This window comes from Rhipicephalus microplus, chromosome 3 (genome assembly GCF_043290135.1).
Source record: "Rhipicephalus microplus isolate Deutch F79 chromosome 3, USDA_Rmic, whole genome shotgun sequence".
Classification (NCBI taxonomy): Eukaryota; Metazoa; Arthropoda; class Arachnida; order Ixodida; family Ixodidae; genus Rhipicephalus; species Rhipicephalus microplus.
The window spans coordinates 23,411,589-23,434,256 of record NC_134702.1 but is presented as its reverse complement, the minus strand read 5'-3'; the positions used below and the strand labels follow the sequence as shown (position 1 = coordinate 23,434,256).

The 22,668-nt window shown below is 44.7% G+C and overlaps 1 protein-coding gene across 1 annotated transcript in view; it reads right to left on the bottom strand.

The window, feature by feature from the left end:
* The window catches only part of LOC119180518 (carbonic anhydrase 2), a 113,603-nt gene extending 97,277 nt beyond the window's left edge, over positions 1 to 16,326 (bottom strand). The window contains exon 1 of the mRNA XM_037431639.2: positions 16,003 to 16,326. Coding sequence (XP_037287536.2) covers positions 16,003 to 16,063 — 61 coding nt within the window. The 5' untranslated portion in view covers positions 16,064 to 16,326. The remainder of the gene's footprint in view (positions 1 to 16,002) is intronic.
* Positions 16,327 to 22,668: the final 6,342 nt, after the last annotated feature.

Below are 22,668 nucleotides of genomic sequence, written 5' to 3'. Positions count from 1 at the left end.
CGTAGTCGTTGTTGTTATTGATGATGATGATGATGACGACAGCGACGACGCCGCCGTTGTTTATAATAATGATGGTGTTATTGCTCATTTGCTGACGATGGCGATTGTTGATGCCATTGTTGTTCACGATGATTGTTGTGTCGTCGTCGTATTGCGAACCTGTGCGAACCTACGTGGTAAATTCCGGGACCGCCATATATTGGTATTCCAAAACGGTGGTTTGAATAACTTCACTGCAAGCTACCTATTCATTGTTCTGCTCGACAGAACATGCACGAGGCCTAACTGGGCGAAGAGAACGCGTGATCGTTAGTTCCGGTGCCGACCGGACGTCGCGACCGTCAAAACAACTTACAATCGTATCGCCTGTTATTTCTTTCCGTTTTGTTTTCTTTTTTCGTCTCTATCGGAAAGACACGTCGAAACACCCCTGAGGCGAAAGGGAAATTCAAAATAACAAAAGTAGCAACAAATAACTTCTTCGATTCGCTGGTGAAACACAAAAATAGCACCGCCAAATGAGCGGAACAGAATTGCTAGTTAGTCAGGAGAAGGCGTTGCTAAGCTATAAACGGCTTGAGAATCATTCTGACCGACACAAACAATTTCAGTAAGCTTCTCGTAAAGCACGCATCTGCATTTCTCGCCGCTACACATAACTGTCCTCGCCCTTTGCGTTCCTCTCTGTAAAAACGAGAATGAGAATACACGTGTCGTTTTAAAGCACGAAACATCCTTTGTAAATTACGTGAAAAAAAGAAAAGAAAGAGAGATAACGACCTTCGGGGAGTCGCGCAATGCCGAATTCAAAAACAAGCAAACAAACAAAAATAGCAACAAGATTGCTTGAACTTTTTCCGTGAAGTTCGAAGCGCTTTGATCTTATAAAACATTGGAGGGGGGGCTTACTTTGTACATGAGCTAAAGGTTACGTGCATTCACTGCGCCTAAATCGCTGTTTATATCGCTGTTTTACGCCGTAAACAAGTTTGCACCGTTAAGGGTGCTTTTCTGTGTCTATATCTAACACCCTAGGATAAAAGCATGTCGCACCCTTAAGAATGTTTTCCCTGTATATAGCTAACAGATTGGTCAACTCTACGACTTCAACGAGACTTAGAAGCAACCACAGGACAACTCTTTGCTTTCCCATAGTAGAGCACCTCGTGCTCTAAATCGTTAACTACTTTTTCTAAACACACACATAGGACAGCTTCTACTCTCCCATAGTAGAGTACCAATTACTGTAAATCGTTAAACCCTTTTTTTCTAAACTCACCCTTTGTGATAGCCCTCATTAAGGTAGTGACGCCCATGGGACGGCTTTCAGCCCTCCCTTAGTAGAGTACCGAGTACTCTAAATAGTTAAGCTCTTTTTCCAAACACACAACCTATACGAAGGGGGTGTTTTAAAACACCGATAAGGGTGTATAAAACCATTACCGCCGAGTGTTATACACACGTAAAAGCACCCTTAAAGGTGCAAACTGGTTTACAGTGTATGGAGCGCACTCGTGCATCCAAACATTCTCATATTTCTTGTTCTCTTTATCGATTAACTTATTTTATGAGTGCGACTTTTAACATGAAATCTATGCCTTCTCCTTGTAGCGGCAAAATGTAGTGCTTTCGGCGCACAGGAAACGGTCCGGTGAAAGGCCGCACGGGAACGACGTGACGTATGTTCGCATAAATCAATGGCAGAGCAGATGTTGAAACGCGTTTGGTGTCAACTGCTCTAAAGCCCTTCGAGTCGTGTACCGTAAAGAGAGTTAGATGCAGTTCAAAGAAATGGGATGTATTGCACGCTGGTGTGAGAGATATGTTTTTGACACCGCAGGGAAACCGCGAACGACAGGTGCGTTGAACAGGTGCACCGCACAAGATCGTTGGCGGAGATAAAAGGGAGGGCGCGATTTGAGCTTGCATCCGGCGCGATCAAGCACGTGGCACGCATGCGCACACGGTGGTATGCGCGAGAAAAACGTTCCGCAAGCACGCCTAGAGCGCACATGTACTCTTTGCTCACTAAACGAGGCGAGTGCATTTGCGGTTACACTGTCGCCTCCACTGAACGCAGTTTTGCGCGAAATCGGCGAGATTTGCGCCTCGAATGCACGCATATCAGACTCGGCACATTTAGTGGGCGTACTTGCAGCCACGCAAGATGGCGTCATCGAATAATTGATTGATTGATTTGTGGGGTTTAAAGTCCCAAAACCACAATATGATTACGAGAGACGCCGTAGTGGAGGGCTCCGGAAATTTCGACCACCTGGGGTTCTTCAACGTGCACCCGAATCTGAGCACACGGGCCTACAACATTTCCGCCTCCATCGGAAATGCAGCCGCCGCAGCCGGGATTCGATCCCGCGACCTGTGGGTCAGCAGCCGAGTACCTTAGCCACTACACCACCATGGCGGGGCTTGCTTACGAGTTTCATTCAGTCAATATACAAAGCATAACGAGTGGAATGCTTTTCCGTCAAATATTGCAGGAATTCAATTTATTGACGACATATATACCATGCTTTATGTGTAGCAATGGATGATAATTCATGTAGTAATGTGTATATCCCACCCATTCACCCACAATCTGCTGAAATGCCTACAAATGGGGATGAATATATTGAATAAATAAATAGAATGAACACTTCACTCGTATTCTAGGGCCCAGTCGAACAACCCACCGAAACGGTTCTGCCTTCAGGGTCCCACCGCAGAAAGCCACACCAATACAGCGAGCGAAGGAAAAGGGGAAAAAAATAAGAAGTAATTAAACAAGCTTGGAGAAGAATGAAAAGAAGAGAGCAGGAGGGTCATAATGGCGGTCGACATGACAACATACACGCGACGGACTTACATAAGCCCAAAAGCGTGCGTGTGTGGAGCGGTGTCCCGCTCAGGCTGAGTTCTGTTCGCCCGTGGTATTCACTGCGGTACGACAAAAGGATCGAGTTGCCTTTTGCCGGCCGGAAGCTATACGATTCCCGAATGCAACGCCCAGATTAAACCCACGTTATTTTTTATTCCACATCATCTTTTCTTTTCATCGCTTTCTCTTTCTCCACGCATTTGTATATTATTCCGTACAAAGTTTTATTTTTTCCTTTCACCCGTTAACACGTATACACATTATCTCCCGTTTCGTATTCAGGTTCGTTAGGTCATCATCACTGACCAACTTAATGAAACAGTGGTTTAGGAGACAGATCATGAAAGGTAAAAAGGGATCACGTTGAAAGACCACATAATGTAGTAATATTTCGTTAGTTAGTTACCTGAATACACTTTTATTATGTGTGACTGTGTGTTTGTACGTGTGTATGTGTGTGTGTATGTGCGTTGTCATGTGTGCGTGCTCCGCAAAACACACCATTACTATATGAGAAGCAATAAGGTACTTCGCTGAAAGTGATTGATTTGATATGGGCATGGGGTTTAACGTCCCAAAACTTCGCTGAAAGTGATTTATGCAACAGGGAAAAAAAGCTATTTGCATGCGATGACGCATGATTGCGTAACTTGCGAGCGTGATGGCAGGTAATGCTGCTTTACTTATAAAAAATAATTATTTTATTACTGTACCTTTATTATTTTCCGTCTGCGCCCCTTCGGCAAGCGCCGTGTACACGTGCCATGGTGATTTAGAAGCTAGAAATTAGTGCCCTGCTTCCATTAACTCAAATGACGCGTAATAATTAAATGGTTACGGCTGCCGTGCAGATAAGTGCTCTAAGTGTGCTGATCTATAGCAGGCACACACCGGCTAGAAGTATAGGCGCTTGCGAAACGGGGTTTCGTTAACACTTTCTCTGGTTATCTGACTTCGCTCGTTGTATTACGCTAACAAGTATTCAAAACCGCTGTATGAAAATTTATCCAGTACTACACGTATCATCATCCCCACGTGCATAACTAGATGAATATAAAGTTAAGAGGAGTGTGACAGAATGAACTGAGGTGACAAATTAAGCGTAAGTACTGAACTGGTTTACTGCGTGCTTCATAAACTAATAGTGAGCGTGTGCTCCGTGTCTAGCTTTCCTCCTTTTGTGCTTTATTTTTTTCGCCCTCCAACGTTAATTTGAGCTACCCACTGGCCCAGCAGTCCGTGCTTCTTGATAGTTTAAGCTTTTTAAAACGTTCATTTGGGCGCTTTGACATCAAAGTCTGCTACAACGTCAATGGTTTAAGGCAACGTCATTCCGAATTAAGGTAGAAAAAAAGAATATGTATGAACATCATTAGTCTATATTTAGCTGAGTCGATCGCGAGCCCCTGCAGTGACGTTTTCAGCAGTTTTGTCGGCTTTAGCAAGTGTGTGACCACAACGCATTATAGTCTACCTACCGCGGTGGTATCGTTCCTACAGCTCTGAGCTGGTTGACATGAACGACGAAGTGGGTTCAACTACAGCCGTCTACACGATTTCGACGGTAGACTTAATGCAAAAAAAAAATTTAAAAATTTAAAGAAGGAGCAAAAAGAAACACCCCCGTGTACTGTTTTGACCTGACAGCTTTTTAGTGGAGACCGGACTGGACAAGCGCCTATGACTGACAGCCAGAGATGGGTATTATATAAAATGTGGTCATGTATATACTACCATTAGATTAGTAAGGTGTGTGTGTAAGTAGTTTATGACTGTGTGAACTGCGCGAAGAAAACTGTGTATTGACATTATATTTGAACTGGTTTCAGTGTGCTATTATGTTTTTATCTTTTCCATATTGTTAATTTTTGGGTACCGTTCTGTATTATTATTTTATTTTTCGCTGCAGAACTTTGTCATATGGAGTAGCCAAGGCAATAGGCACCTCAACCTCTCCACAGCAAAACAGTTAAAACAGAACAGAACAGAACTGTTTTGACCAAATTACGCATATAGGAGCGTCAGGTGTGGAGAATTGATCCGGAAGTAACTCAATTCGGCGTGTTTCGCAATCATCTTGTGGTGAACCTGAAGTTGGGATAACCACGATTCGATTTGAACAACGTGTCGCAGTGTCTGTGACCCAGGCATGCAAATTGCGAATAGCAAATCAGTTATATGATGCTCCACAATGTGAAAGAATCGCATGAAAGCGATGATCTTTTCAAACTCCATAACTGCATATAGGAAGTGACCTAGGAACCCGAAATTGGTTTCACAGGGAAACTTTCGCGGACCAAGAAAAACTGCCGTACACTCTATACCTGCAATTGTACACTACAGCGCCATATTTCCTTCTCGTGTCAGACCACGCCAAAGAACGTGATAAAACCGAGATAAAGAGTGTACAGAACCCACAAGTGGATACTCCAATGTGTTCTGCTAGCTCAAACTCCCTCTCTCCCCCCCTCTCTCTCTCTCTCTCTCTCTCTCTCTTCTTCTTCTTCTTCGAGGAAACTCCGACGACTTATCGCAAGGGTGTTCGTGTATGAAAGCGCTGACAGTGATATACGGGACGAGAGATGAAGGAAACAGGAGCTTCTAGGCACTCGTATGATACTCGCCGCCTTTCAGTGAAGCCACGAAGTGCACTTCTTTGTCTCTCCCTCGCTATCTCTTTCGCGGCGATAAAATCGTGCTACTCGTTCTATAACAGTACATGGGAAGAGCTAACTGGGAGCCTGCCTTCTTTGTGGGTTTCCATTTCAGCTCCTTCTATTTCCCTTTCTCTACAAATGATTGATTGATTGATTGGTTGATCGATTCATTGATTTCATTTCATTCACCCTCAAGGTCATGTGGCATTATAGAGGGGAGTGCTTACAAGTTTACAAGGAACAAAACACATCATGAAAATAACTTATTCAACAAACAAAAACTGCTAATTATACAATATTAGCTGCGTAAGGACAATGACTTCAATACAATATGAACATAATACATATAATACATAACATAATTCCTTGTACACTTTTTAATTATACTAAATTAGTTAATTATTAACGTAAAAGATGGTTATTAGTAATAGTTACTATGTCTTCGGGTAGATGGTTCCAATCTGCTGATGTACGAAGTATGAACGATCGATAAAAACACTGTAAGTTGCATAATGCAATGCCAACCTTGTGACGATGGTCGATACAATGAGATATGCACTGAGGATTGAGGATTAGTTGGTCATGAAGGGCGGGATGATGGAATATTTTGTGAAAAGTGGCCAGCCGGGATATTTTACGATGGGATGCAAGTGAAGGGAGGCCTAGGTTGAATTTCATTGAAGTTATACTGGCAATGCGATTTTAGTTGGACAGTGTGAAACGTTGGCAATGCGATTTTAGTTGGACAGTGTGAAACGGGCGGAGTTATTCTGTACAAGTTCTAGTGGAGTGATCAAGTTATCGTGGTAAAGATCTCACACAGAGGAGGCATATTCAAGTTTGGATCTTACCAATGTTTTATATAAGAGCAAATTTAATGCTGATTGATTGATTGAACAGTTCAATTACTGCAGAAACATATAGAGAAACGCTGTTTTACCCCTTCCCTCACGGTGCACTGTTATTACGAGAGTGAAAGACCGTGATGGCAGTGCACTTTTAACGTGACAGCCTTGAAGAGCTCGTTCTATCTTCTATTTTCTAACTTAAGATCACGCTTTTACACAGTGGGCACTTCAGTTCCCTAATTTAGTTGGCACGAAGTCAGTCAACGCACTTAGTCGCCTATGTGTGAAGCAAAATATATTAGGACGCTTTTGGCTTCATTAGTGAAGTAGCCATGCTTTTCACCTCCAGCTCATCCGGCAACTGCAGTGGTTACGGGAGCGTTGGAGGTAATCTTTGCTGTTCAACAACTCTGGTAGCATTCTTGTTGTCGGAATTCCGTCTCATGCGCATCCAATGATGCTATGTTTTGATGAGCCTATATCTCCAACATACTTGATCCCCCCCCCCCCCCCCCCCATCGACTACATTTAAGCGATAAAAAATAAATATGAACGCACGCTTTCTCGCTTTAACGCTTTCTGGCAGTCTACATAGCCATGTTTACACGTGCTCCTCGAACAATGATATTCACGTCACTGTCTACTCACTGATACTTAACCCCAAAACGCCATAACGATAGTATTTCTACTAGCCACTAAATGGGCTTTAACCTGCTCTCAGCGAAGTCACGTATCGAAGCCACGTAAACTTGTGGCTGAGGGGCCCGTTGCACAAGGCAGGCATGCAAGTAAATGACCACACCATCGAATGACCACACCATCGAATGATACACCATCGGATACCACACCATCGAATGATATCCATACGGATACAGCTATGTATATCCATATACATACGGTTATCCATATGAATATTCGGTACAAAGTTTACATATGTATATGGATATCCTATCAGTATCCATGTCGATATTCATACAGATACTGATATGGATAACTAAATACATAAGGATATCCGTATGAATATTCATATGAATGTTCATATGGTATCCATATCGATATGGATATCCATATAAGTATTTATATGGACATCTATAATAATATCCAGATGGACGTCTAGACACCATATGCGCATTGCGATTAATGAACAACTTTGTATATACTGTACACATGTTTTGTCACGTCTTTGCGTGATCGAGTGGGCATGGTACGGAGGTTAGTGATTGCCCGGAGCTTCACCCACTCATCACCATTCACTTCGCGGATATGCTTTGAATTTTTTTTATTGGTGTGCATGCTTCAGCGCTATGCCATATGCCGATTACTGAAGCCTATACCTTGCTCTTCTACTTTAGTAGACATCTTTCGCTGCGTTCGCCCGACATATCAGGATGCGATAACGTCGATGACTTCTTCATTCTTTTTTTTTATCTACCAAGACATCGAAAGTATACGTGCGCTCAAATTGCAATACTGCAGGCGCGGAGGGGCTCGTGACGCCTACACGTATTGCATGAAAAGTAATCCCCGCTGTACGAGCGAAGTTATCCGATAACCGGCCGGGCTCTCTCCCGTCTGACGGATAACGCTGCGATGACAAAAACGCGCCGACAGCGCTGAGCGTTCGGTACACGGAAGACGTGAAAATAAGTGCGTCCGGCGTCTGCGTGCACCTTTACTTCTCTAACACGCCATCTTCGTTTACAAAGGTCGAGTCAGGTTTCTATACTTACGAGGTAGAGATCGTTGAGAAAGCTGCGAGAAAGGCGGGTCTGTCTCGACCTCGCGTATAACTTACGGCCCAACCGTCTTTAGTAGAAATGCCGCACATGTACAGATCGCGTTGTTTTGGTACAAGTGGACCCCAGAACCCTTTAAAGGAGCTTGTCTTACACGTACAAGAATAACATGTCGTTACGTGCATTAAGAGCTATAAAATCACCACCCAAGCACTCACCACCCAAGCACATCGTAAAGAGGGTCGACATCCTGTTAATCCGTGTACGGTTCATTGAAGTATAGTCTCTCTCAATTACAGCTTACCCCTGTCCGCATATACTAAACTGTGTTTTTCGACCATGCGATCCCTTCAAGTTTAGTGGACCATTGGTCCGTGGTGGGGCTTGCCTGATTTCTGTGGCACATGCGCGCTAAGTGTTTTTGCGCGCATACGAACGTACGACGGATGAATTTTGGTTCCGGGAGACCTGTAACATCTTCCACATAGTGTGGACATGTGCCCACCTGCCACTTCTTCTGCCCTTTCTCGAGAGGAATGGCAGATTGCCCTCCTCAACTGCTCCTCGCCAGAGTCTCAACGGACTCTGGTGAGACGGGCACGAGTCGGGGCCTCGTCATGCGGTGTCCTAGACTAGGGACGCCGACTATGTAGCGGAGTCATACTCTGGCCCCCAAACTCTTTTTTTTCCCTACAATAAACGTTTACATCTCTCTCCCTCTCGCAATATGCAGCTTTGCCGTAAAATTGATTGATTGATTGGATGATTGATTGATGGACAAGACTTCACCGTGTGTTCCTTATGCTCCACAGATGCACTCTCTTCTTGCTCAACTCATGAACCAATAAGCAGAAATGCATACTTCCCACCACGCTTGTCTAGTGGTATATGGTATCCGACGGCTGACCTGAAGACAGCGGGATCGAATCCTGGCCACGGAGGCAGCATTTTGCATATAGATGCGACATGCTGGACGCCCGTGTATGCTTAGATATCGGTGAACGTAAAAAAACCGCAGATGGTTGAAATTTTTAGAACTCTCTAGTACAGCATCCCTCATATAATAATCATGGTTTTGGGACGTAAACCATCGACAATTTTAAGATGAGCACGCTTATCTTCTGCCCAACAGTGTTGATTAGCGAGAACAATAAAAGATATATCCTGTGAAGCTATCCAATACATATAATAAAAAAGTGCAGCGATAACTGTGTGCTCCCCGTGACAACAGATTGATAGTAGACAATAGATGTTCGAAGCCGGTAAACAACTCGCTATCGTAGGGCGTGCCTCCCCATAGCGTAGAAACCAGCGCGCTCCTATGTTCCTGTCCCTGTGGAAGTATATACAGACTACCGCGACGGAAACGAACGGTCTTTGATGTTAACAGAATTTCTCACCCGGGTAACTGAGTTGCAAAAGGACGTGCGAACGGACGCACAGTTTGTAGGCACGCACATCGTATTCCTAAATTCGGACGCCCATTGTCAACACGGCATATAGTCGGCACGTGCTCAAGAAGTATTTCCCTGGCCTGGACACTATAGGTTGCCTGAAGTTACGCAAATACAGTAATCTCATAAAAAAACGATATTCGAAGTTTTTTTTTGCTATGGTGGGGAAATGGGTATTGTAAAGCATTTATTTTCGTAGGCAGAGGTATTCTGCACATTGTTCCTTCTATACAATGTGTCTTGTCATCAGCGGATCAGTAAATCAAAAAAGCATAGCATGGTGCACCACATTATCTAGGATTATATTTCTTTGCAAGGGCTTCGGAGATGATATCTGCAGTGTCTGAAGCTTGAAGGCTGTTCGGGTATTTTACACATTGCATAATACAAAAATAAAAGGCGTAGGTTATAAGAGTTGCTTAAAATATAATAATTCATTTCAAATGAACCACTTAAGAAGTGCAAATATTGTAGGCGAAGCCGTACAAAAGAAGAAAAAATTGAAGTAACAGAAGATATCAGTGCAATATTTCTTATTTCCCTAGCAGAGCTCATCGAGCAGCAGATTTTTTCTAAAATGGGCTGTGTTCTGCGACTCCAAGGCATCCCTTCAGAGCTTGCAATCAGCTTTACGACAAAGGGTGCATCAACAACTAGTGAATGAACTAAGAGAAGTGCTTCACGAAGTTTTATCGAAAGGACATGACGTGGTGTTCCAGTGGATACCGGGACATTGTGGTATTGTCGGTAATGACCTTGCTGATAATGCTGCCCGATCCGCCCACGCGGACGCCTAGACAACCCCAATTCCATTGTCGAGAACCGACGCTGCAAGGGGCCTTCACTCGTTCGCTAACACCATGTCGGAAACTTGGCTGAGTGACCCCAGTGTCGGGAACCGCCGCCAACACAAATTGGACCCATCGAGAAAGCTTCAAGTTCTATCGAACCTCTCCCGCCAGGGTGCAACTTTACTGTGCCGCCTGTGGTTAGGAGTAGCTTTTACAAAGGCGTACTCCTTTCGCATAGGAATGGCGGATAGCTCCCGATGTGAATCGTGCGACACGGACGAGACAATAGAACATCTACTGTGTTCATGTGAAGGTTTTGCGAGCGAACGCAACTTGCTACGTGAAACGTTAGAAACACTAGACGGTAGAATTTTTTCCGAAGAGAAGATCCTTGGTTCATGGCTGTATACGCATCGCAGGCCAGCAAAGCGACGCGGGCATTGCTAAGTTTTCTAAAGACGACCGGACTACGCGACCGCTTATAAACGTGCAATGGCCAAGGTCACATCTACACACACGTTGCTTTTCACTGCTCTCTATCTTCCCCTTTAATCCCCTCACCCCTTCCCCCAGTGCAGGGTAGCAAACCGGACGTGCGTCTGGTTGACCTCCCTGCCTTTCATTTCTTCCCTTCCGCCTCCTCCTCCTTCGCCATGTCAATAAATTGTTCTTTGTTATTACGAGTAGCATATTGACAATTATATTTTTAAAACATTGCGAAGACAGCGAGAAAAGAAAGAAACGGCCTAGCAACTGTTTCCCGAAAGGAACAGCTAAAATATTGACGAAAATTTTAAATGTTTCCGGACTCCTGCTTTACATGAAAACACTGTTTTGAAGAACCCATAAATCGTATGATGGTGCTTAGTAGTACATTAAATATATTTTAATATATACCGTTGCCTTAAAAGAAAACTTTCCGTTTTGATATTGACAGAGTCGTTTCCTAGTGACATGTGAACACAATCTCACGTGTACGGGGGAGAGACACGACGCACTAGCCGCAGCTTTGTCATATCTACTTGCAGTTGCAGTCACACGTGTTGCACGTAAAGAACGATGGATGAATTGTCTTTCAGCAACGCTGACAGTGACACAGGCTGCATGCATGCAGGACGCAAAGTTGGCAAACCCAGTGAACTATGTTGATAATAATAACTAAGTATTTCGCGTACAAAAGCAAGGTATGCTTACGAGGAATGCCGTAGTGGAGGCACTGGAAATTTCGACCACATAGCGTTCTTTAACGTGCGCCTAAGTCCAAGTACGCAAGCCGCAAGCATTTTTGGTTCCATCGAAAATGCGTGTACCATGTTAACTCGTAGCGATAATGTTCATTTCTGTGGTGCTTGCTTGCACATACTAGAACAGCAAAATTTTAAAATTAAAGTAGAAAAGTATTAGGACAGTGAAATCTTGAAATTAAAGTGGAAAAATACATTTAGAGACGTTGTACGTTCTTGTGCCTACATTGTCAGCACTCCACACCAAGGAGACGAGAAATGTCCCTTTAGTGTTGTCTCGAGGGCGTGTCGCTACCGCTTTAAAAGGAACTAAGAAGACGACAACTCTGAATTATGAAAAAAAAATTATTTGAAAGAAACACTTCAGTAAGCTCATAATCATTAATAGGCTGCGTATACAGCATGTCGTAACATTGCAGCGACGACTGTCGAAACAGCGGGCGAACGAACGAACAAGAGAAACGTTCTCATTGGAGGGCAGGTGTTGACAGGCAACGCGTGCAAGGTGGCGCACTCTCGCTTCTTCATGCATCTGGGCCGACACGGGCGCGCATCCTTATCTCCGGTGCACCAGACCCAGTTATTATTGCATGCTGCGAGTATCAACACAGGACCACTTCGCGCGTCAATGTATTCTTTATCTATATAGGCATTCGTGGCCGTCCCCATGCAGCCATTACTATCCGTCCGCCGGTATAGTAAGCGTCGAAACGTGTTTACAAACGTTGCGTTTTCTGACGTGTCTGTTTTCCTTGTTCGTTGGGGGAGGTGGTGAACAGGGAAAAGCTATAATTTCGACTAGAAAAAATAGCCGTAATCGCTCGACAGACGTCGACGCGCACCGGTCTATTTTCGTGAACGCATTTTCATCAATACTTTCCTTGTGTGTTGCATAATTGTCGCGGATAGTATTAGTCTAGAACATATGCGCTAGCACGGGAGAAAACAAGGGGACCCCCCCCCCCCCCTCCCACCCTCACATTTGAGTCATTCAGATGGAGATGCCACGTTTGAGTCATCTGAATGGAGTGCCTTAACTCCCTCAGAGCTTTTACGTCATTTTTTTTATGGTGCAGGGTTACACTCTAAAAAGATATCGAGTAAAAAGGGTGTCTTTTTGTCCCACAACAATAATCGTCATCAGGCTTGCGTGGGCTTCCTTTCTTGAAAACTCCGCTCTGGCCACTTTCCTATCGCGAATGCAATGTAACCGTGATAATGGGCATGTCGATCGTGACCGGAATGTACCGGGAGCCGGGCGATAGCGCAAGGATGGAACGCAATATAGATGACGATTATTGTTGTGGGACAAAAAGACACCCTTTTTACTCGCTCTTTTTTAGAGTGTATGGCTACAGTATTTTTTTTTTTTACAATGACGGCGACGAAGAACCCCACCCTCCTGTGTTGCATTCAAAATCAGTTTCCTCCCACGGGGAATCGACTCTTCACGACAATTTATATCTAATCTACATTCAATGACTGACTTCCTTGCGAAGCCGGGTGCCGATGGCAGGTTTTTGTGAGAAGCATATTGTTGCTTTATTTTTGCTTCTGCATGCATCGTGGAGATAGTTCTCTTTCGAACTCGACCAAAGAATTGAAGAAGGGAGGGGGGCTGTGGTCGAACTTGGTCCCCTCGATTTCTGCGCACATCAATCATGTCAAATCATTTGTCGCCTCATGGTTACTTGGACGTCGTTGCCATTCGATGAACATTATCGAGAACAGCATTCGAACTCGGAAACCGAATTTCTGCGGAACATCGCCGGGTCACCTCAGGTCACTGCAGACAGCCCGGGTAAAGTTAGTTGTACAGCCGGCATCAGAAATTTACAGATCGCTAGATCTCAAAAAAAAATTTCGCATTTCTCAGCAATTTGAGATTGTATTCGGTCGAGAGAGAGAGAGAGAATAAATTGAAAGTAAGGCATGTCAGCCAGAATTGTAGCATCCGGTATTCGTAGGACGTACACAGTACACGTCGATAGACCGTTTTACAGGCAGGACAGTCCGGAAACCTAAATTCAAGGTTGCCAGCCCAAACAGCAGGAATATTCAGCTTTTTCTAAAATCTCGCGGTCCTTGAGCTATTACCGATGAGTTAACATGCCACCTCGAGCTAATTCTTGTAGTATTTCAGTATAGTCATATAACAGTGGTCGTTATTGTGACATGACATAAAAAACACACACATGCAACAAAGAAAAAAAAGTAAGCTGGGAAGGGGCAGGCTGAGAACTGGTACAGGAAGAGCACTACGATGGCCTATGCGTTTTATGAAGGAGACAGCAAAATGTAACCGAGTTGAAGATAAGAAGAAAAAAAAATTTTTGAGACGAGAGAAAAGTTGTGATGACAGGTCCCGAAGACTGCATACATATGGTAGTGAAAAATTATGTGGCGGGGCAGCAAAGGTGTAAAAAATTTTAAAAAACTAAATAAATCAAAAGGTGAAACACGCGGGTCACTCAGAACTAAGAAACGCTGGCTGATGCAGTGGTTGATGACGGCGTCCGCAATTGTTCGTGCCATCTTTCGCGCTATTGTCGTGGCAACAAATTTTGCCATAGGCCAAATCGGCCTATGGGCCAGGAACAAGCGGTTTCACCACGAGTTGACTATCGGAAAGAGAGTGAGAGAGAAACTTCACTTTACCAGGGGCAGCGCCACAAGAGGGAGCACGAGGAGACAGCTATCCCCCCCCCCCCCCCAAATAAAAGCAGACATGGTCAATAAAAGTGCAAAAGTTCTCAGTTATACGCCTTCCTATCCCGAAGGAACTTGTTGATAATTGGTGCATCCTTGATGGAAATTGACAAAAGAGCAAGGAGGTCACGTAAAATGACATCATACGGTTTGCTACCCTACACTGAAGGGAGGCTGAAATGAAAAGAAAGAATGGAGCGCGCTAGAGCGAACAAGAAGGTACGAAGCGGAAGCAACCTGGCCTATCGAATAAGCCACTTCCATTCAAAAAAGTTCAATACGACCTTCAGGTGGCCCTAACACCCTTCTTTTCTCTACCCAGCTCTTTCCCCAATCACCGCCACTAGTTGAATATGAGCCGCAAGGTGATGATAATCGAGGCAAATACAACATCAACGCCTTCCGGCATATGTGTCACGGTTGGGCAAACATTCGGCGTGAAAGGGGCGCAATGCACAGACAACGCGTCGGGAAGGCCTTACATTTAGGAACCGCGACCTTACAACATTGCGACCTCAGCGTTAGCGCTTCGCTCACGTACGTGTGGTCACCGATAGCAGAATTTAGACGTAGTCGGGTGCCCTTCTGTACACATTTCTCGAACGTGGTGTACACATCTGCGACGCGAAATGGAGACTTGGTGTGACCGATCGAAACGAGCGAAGACATCACGTCACAATTTTCTTTTCTTGTTTTTTTTTTCTTGTAATATTCAGCGGAGGTGCCTAATTGTCGTTTGATGTAAGCTTGCCTGACTAATACCGTGTGATTTCTGTTCTTTCTTTTCTTTTTTGCCGACCACGTGTATCGCGTATTAGTCGGACTGAAAAAAAAATGCGCGTATGTTTAATTTGGGTACTTCGTTTCTACAACTAATCATTACGCCGTAAAAAATTTGTCTCTTCCGAGATGGGGGGAGTTGTGGATTCTCCGTTCGGCTTCGCCGTCAGTCTTATAAGTGCCTCATTAATGTCAACTAAGGTAACACGTGTATGATTATTATCCGCAATTATACAAATCGTAAACAACTAAGATGCAGCTGCGTGCAAAGTGCGCTGGGCTAAGTGACAGTAAGACGAAAAATCCGGCCACCTTTTGTGAGAAATGGCGCTTGGTGATTGAATCGCATTGTCACACAATCCATCTCCTTGACACAATCATTGCTGCAGTCTCACCTGCAGGGTTTTTCGAAATGTCACTTACGCTTCGAGGTTCACTAATGTCATTTCGTCACTCACCACCACTCCTCAGTGAAGGTTATTTTCAAGTGTTTTCAAACACGTGTACCACACAGTGTACTTCAATTTCCGATCAAGCCAAATGCGAATCAAATTTCTCTCAGTCCGGGATGGCTGATTCCTGAATGCTAATCGAAGTACATGGCTGACAGCATTTTCCCTTCATCACTGTGTCATCCGTTGCAAAAAAAAAAAAAATGTTTCGCGAATCCAGCCTCTATGCACCGGTTTCATCGCGCGCAAAGAAGTGCCTTGGCCTCCTGGAACAGAGTTGCTTCTCAGGTGTGCTAAGTGGTACAGTCACACGTCTCACAGCAAGCCATCGTTTTCGGAGGGGGGGGGGGGGGGGGAGGCAACACGCGGCAGCGCACGCCGGACGCCCAAAGCAACAACTGACCACCGGTCTCGGACGTAAACACGCGCGCGTGTGCGAAACGCATGCATTCTCACCTCTGTCCACCAAAGTGACCACAACGGCGAACACTAGGACAGAACTCGGTGCCGGCTGCATGGTAGTCGCGTAAAGTCCCGGCACGGCGGCGGAGGTGACGTGAGTTGCGCTGCGAACGTCGCGCTGTCGTGCACTCGAAAGGGCGACCTCTCAGAGAACAAGCCCCGTGCGGCTAGGCTCGTCGGCAGCATGAAAAGCGAAACTGTTGGCAGGAATCCCCCGCGACCACGCTTAAAAAGTCGACCCTCTCGCTGGCGCCCGCTGGCTGCTGTCACGCTGCGGAGGGGCGGGAGCAGAGCCAACCGCCGGCAGTTCAGAGGGAGTGAGAGGCACCGTACTCTTCCGCCGCGAAAGCGAGTGCTGCGCTGACGGAGGAGGAAGGCAAAAACGTCCTGCGTTGCGTCGTGGGGTCACGAGACCTCGTCCGACCAATGATGAGCGCGAGCGCGTCGCGTGGAGCAGACGACGCCGTTCCGTTTGACGGCTGCCCCGAAGGGCGGCAAAGATAAAAATACCTACGCCCGGGACCTAGCTAGTTGCGCTGTTGCTTTCGCGCACACACACACACACACACACACACACACACACACACACACACACACACACACACACACACACACACACACACACACACACACACACACACAAATGACATATATATATATATATATATATATACATATACATATATATATATATATATATATATATATATATATATATATATATATATATATATATATATATATATATATATATATATATATATATATATATATATATATATTGAGCTAACTTGCAGATAGCACATAAGAAAAGGATCGTATTTACTAACTGTGGAGGTTTCACTGATTTGTGAGTGCCGTTTATAATAATAGAAGTCGTGTGCATGCGTGTGTGTTTGTGTGCGTGTGTGTGTGTGTGTGGGGGGGGGGGGTAGGCTAGGCTAGGGGTGGCAAGTAAGATAAAAATGTAAATAAAAGGGACAATAGTTCGCTAACAGTGCTACATATGTATCAAGCATGGCGTGAAATTATACCACAATGACAGAGGCCATACGAACTGCCCAGAGATCGCGTATACACTCAACGAAGATTATTCTTAAATGTTTAAGCTTACTTTGACTGCGAGGGAGAAGAAAGGGAAAGGGGAGTGCAAGAACCTTCCGGTCATTGTCGACGCTGCCTCGCAATCACGTCGCTCTCACCGGAAGTTCAGGTACATCGTTTCCTCCTGTTGTGGAGCGATGCGGGAAAACGTTACGGCATCTGCGTAGTTAAAGTCGATTGCGTCACAACCTGTCCTCACTGTAGTGCCACAAGAAAAATAAAAGAAGTAAGGAAGCTATTAATGGAAAACTCGATCCTTTTGACCTTGTTGACTGACAGCCGCGAAGTAGAACATGTGCGATGCGGGATGGTGGGAAAAAAAATAAATGCACTTACGGCTGCCTCTGCTGACAGAGATGTCTATTTAGGCATTGAAACGTTTGCGTGTTCTAACCCTTGTACGTGGGAAAACTTCGCAGATCGCATTAAAAAAAAGTTGTGCTCGTCCAGGAATTGAATCAAGAATGAACACCTTTCTAAAGTGGTGAGCTTGACACGGGAAAATTTGTTGGGAGGAGGAATAAATGAGGAAGGACAGGGAGGTTAGCCAAAATTTGTTGGGGAAATATGAAAGCGTCAATATACTGAATCGAAATACTTGAAACGTGAACACGCGGGCATGCGACCAACTGAAACCACGGAAAAGCAAACAGGAACACTCACAAAAATCCACATTGTTGCGCAATTTTCTCATTCCTTACTTATTCATGTTAAAGGCAGCGTCACTTATGTTCTCGAAACACACGAAAATTTACCAATAATCTCTTCCGAAAACATAGGGTAACGACGAAATTAACCGATTCCGCATGAATGATAGAGGGCTTCTCCTTAAACACACCATTGTTGCGGGAAAGTCAGCTTTGGCAAAACCCTGGGGGTAGAGTTTGAGGTGCCTCACAAGTTGAACAAGTTACAGCCCCGCATGGTGCTGTACTGCGTTCTGAAATCTGAAGCCTAACCCATGGTCCATATGTTCAAGTACAGACGTGGTACGACGTAGCCAAAAATCTCCAGCCAGCAAGTATAGACTATGGATTCCCCGTGGGTGATTTAAGGCCGTTCTGTACGCTTTATGGTTTGAACGATGATGATTTTGTTTCTAAATGCGAAACATTTCTTAGCGAACTATGACGACTTTCACCATATCTATCTATCTATCTATCTATCTATCTATCTATCTATCTATCTATCTATCTATCTATCTATCTATCTATCTATCTATCTATCTATCTATCTATCTATCTATCTATCTATCTATCTGTCTGTCTGTCTGTCTGTCTGTCTGTCTGTCTGTCTGTCTGTCTGTCTGTCTGTCTGTCTGTCTGTCTGTCTGTCTGTCTGTCTGTCTGTCTGTCTGTCTGTCTGTCTGTCTGTCAAGTCGTCTACAACTTTTGGCTCTCCTGGCCGTTTCGATGATGGGATCTATATCAAAGCAAAATGAGGTGTTGTGTTGTAATAGTTGGTTTTTCATGGGAGGGGACGAAAAAGAAGTGGACAGTACAAGCGCTTGTACTGTCCACTTTTTTTTTTCGTCTCCTCCCTAACTTCGCTTTCTGCAGCAATTGTAGCGCTATTTTATGGCGTAGCATGACTGTATGACGAGCGTGAGTTCCTAGTCGTAACATGCAAATCATGAGATGGTTGTCATAAATTTCATGATTTATATGCCATGGTCTTTCTTCTCTGCCAGTGGTTTCGTTCACATGACATTGCGAAACAGGTATGGCATGATATGACTGCATGGCGAACATAAGTGACCGGTCGTAATGTAGAAATCATGACACGTAGTATGTCACGTAAGTCATGACTACACGCCACGCTCATGGTGCGCTCGCGGTCGTTTCGCTATAGCTTCACATATACCAAATTTGGTTTTACGTGACGCGAACGGACGACGAAGATAAATGACACATCTGAACATGATAATCATGACCTGCATGTAAAGTAAACATGACTACATGCCTCGCTCATGATGCGCATGCGGCCGTTTTGCTAGCCTTACATATTTATTTATTTCGAATACTACCAGTCTCTTTCCGAGACTATATATAGCAGGTGAACATACAAGTTCAACAAGCATGTAAAAAACCAAGCAAAGACAAAACAGAAAAATTAGCAGAAATGTAGTTCTGGGATCTCATAGGTATACAATTAAGCTGTTGATAATAACTGACATACAATAACTGTCAAACGTATACAAAACTTTGTGCTACGTGTCGGGAATGGATGACGGAGATATGTGACTGGTGTAATGACGATCATGAGATGCGTGTTGTCTAGGAACATCACTGCATACCACGCTCACGATGCGCTCGCGACCGTTTCGCTAGCTTCACATGTACCAAGTTTGGTTTCCCGTGACGTGAATAGACGACGTAAGTAAATGACGCGGAAAAACATGATAATCATGACATGCGTGTCAGGCATGTAAAACATGACTTCATGGTACGCTCATAGTGCGCTCGTGGTCGTTTCGCTGGCTTCACATATACCAAATTTGATATTACGTGATGTGAATGAACGACCATCACAAATGCTGGGCGGAAACATGATAATTATGACGCTGAAGTCATTTACGGCATAATTTACATGCGACGCTCATAGTGCGCTTGCAGCGGGTTCATTAGTAGCCATCTAGTGACGTCACTGTATTACGAACACGAGTTACAGCTAGGTCCTAACATGTGAATCACGACATGTAACGTTAATGGCCCCGTCGTCACGCATCTATAAACAACACACTTTCATCTTAAAGATATCTGAGTGCCCATAACATTTCTACTAGTGTTTACTGTATGCTACATCCGTCCACCTCGTAACGTTGTGCAGATTTTGAAGTGACATTTCAAACTTCCTCATTCGTGCGTCGCATATCATCGATTCTCACTGTACGTGGGATCTGCCAATGTTTTTCTTTTTGTATTTGGTAAAATGGTTCTTCATTAACGATAGTTTTCGTATCGAGGAAACAAGGAAAGATTTTGTAGCAAGAATACGAGGAAAGAACCCTATTTTTTGCCTATTAGCGTCACGTATAGCACATTATCTTATGACGAGCTCGGAGCTGACCTAGAATCCCTGGCGTACAACTCGCACCTGAAAGTATCAAGACTATACGGCAACGAAACCCTCGCTAGTTTACGAGTTGGCTGGCCGTAATTTTTCGCTGGACGAGAGTGAGTGGAGAACGTGAAGTTACAGGCTAGATGACACAGCGCTATTTTTGGTATGGATAGATGATGTGAGTGCGGCCGACGCTATAGGGGTAATGTAGCCACCTGGTGTTGCAAAAGTGCATCGACAAAATGGCACTTCTCCGGCTCACGCAAGGACCGGGACGCAATCCAATGAGACTAGAGACTCCACCTATTAATAAATAAATATAATAAAGTTTTTCATCCATCCATCATATTGGAAACGTGTGGAATGGGACGAACGAGTGGAAATGACGCGTTGAAGAAATAATCGCAGATGTCACAACCGTGATGCATCTTTTCCCTCTACCGAGAGTGCTGTGAAGGGACTGCGTTAGATATAAAAACCCTGGCTATACGCCGCTGCATTGGATGGTTTCGCACCGCCTTCGATTGGCCCACATTTGACCGAGTACCGGTGTTGTGATGGCGTCCTCGAGTACCGTCACGAATTTCAGCTACTTGTAGCGTCACGATGACGTCACATGGTGATTTCATTATGTGACTGGCTTTTCGCATCCCTCGTGTTGACGCCAACGACGCGGGACGCCGACAGTCAGTTATCGCGTTTGATGAGACATCCAGCGCAGGTCGCGGGATCGAATACCGGCTGCGGCGGCTGCATTTCTCATGGAGGCGGAAATGTTGTAGGCCCATGTGCCAAGATTTGGGTGCACGTTAAAGAACCTCAGAGGGTCGAAATTTCCAGAGCCCTCCACTACGGCGTCTCTCATAATCATACGGTCATTTGGGGACGTTAAACCCTACACATCATCATCATCATCATCATCATCATCATCATCATCATCATCATCATCATCATCATGAGACATCCAAAGCTTTCGCTTGGAATAGGTAATCTGGCCAGCATATATAGGTTGACGAACTCACTCATGAGCAGTGGTGTCAACTCAGCGAGAAAGTCGCTGAATCTGGCGTCTTTTCAGTCGCGCTATAGCGCATCTGAGAGGACGAATTGTCGCTACAGCGACAATTTTGTCTCTTTGGAATCTTGGCGACATTTTGGGGGGACTTTCAAAGTTTGATGTGAGGTGCCACAAAGCAGACATAGGAAATTAGTAAACTGTGAGGACAGTGGAATGCTGGGAACGAGCTTCAATAAATAAGCCCAAAGCATACAGGATCAAGCTGCTTGTGGCGCTGCGATCTTTAGCGTGCATTGTGGCCGTTCCAAGCACTCTTTTTGTTCCATTTACAGATGGGCAAAGTGTAGCTCCGAACGGCTCGGGTTTCACCACAAACAGCTTGACTATATACAGCTGCTCACTGGTTCACAGTGGCGTAGCCAGGAGGTAACAGCGCAGCCCAACTTCGTTCGCCACAACAGAAATTGATTTGCAATATTGTTTAAATAAAAAAAATAACGTCTTCACGTGTTTTATCAAGTGGAAAACTGAGGACTCGGCAAAGAATTATCATCCTCGTCATTGTCGTTTAGCTGCTTTCGGCTAAAATTGGCGACTTTTCAGAAGCATCTTGGCGACTTCGCCAAAAAAAAATAACAAAGAAAGTTTTCCCCACTGCTCATGAGTGGATTCACTTTGACTAAGACTCTGATTGAGCCATGAATATGAGTCTAAGTCAGCCTGGATGAGTAATTTTGTTTTGTGAGTTAGAGCCTGATTGAACCGAGTGGAGGAAAATTTTCGTTAGTGCGAATCTTGGCGAGTCGGGCTCCGGAAAATTTCGGTTAGTGTGAGTCCGAGTGGGTCCGAAGCGCGAAATATATTTCACGAGTGAGTGTGAGAATAACCTCCTCCATTTTTGCCGACCTATGCTGGCTAGCGGACGTACTCCCTCTATAACCCTTATCGCTTCTGGTGCTTGCCTGTCGTTCATCTTGCCAGATGCGATTAATGCCGCAGCTGACGTCGTGACTACATCACAGTTGAGTAACATTCCTTCACAGGCTTGAATTCTCCAGGACACCGAAGACTACCTTCGGCTTCGTATTTGCGCATTTGTCGGTAGAAATTGCATGTATAGCGCTAATCTACAAGGGGCCAGGGACGTATGTCGTCATGAGCTACGATGCAATGCGCAATAAACGAGTGCGATGTCTACTCTCATGTTTACGCGCTCGTAATGTACCGCTCTGCTATCCTCATCATGACCACAATAAACATTGTCCCTTCAGTTCAGCAACTTACGTCCTTTCCCGTGTTTAGGAGAGCCTATCACACGTGTGCCTAAGCTAAGTTCATCGCCTCTGGGCACAGGGTAACGCACTCAGGCAGGCTCAGCTACAGCAAATAGTTTTATCGTCCGCTTTCATTTCCCGTTAGCTTATATTTTTTTCCCGTGTTCTCATCTAATTCACTATTCGATAGTATTACAAGCT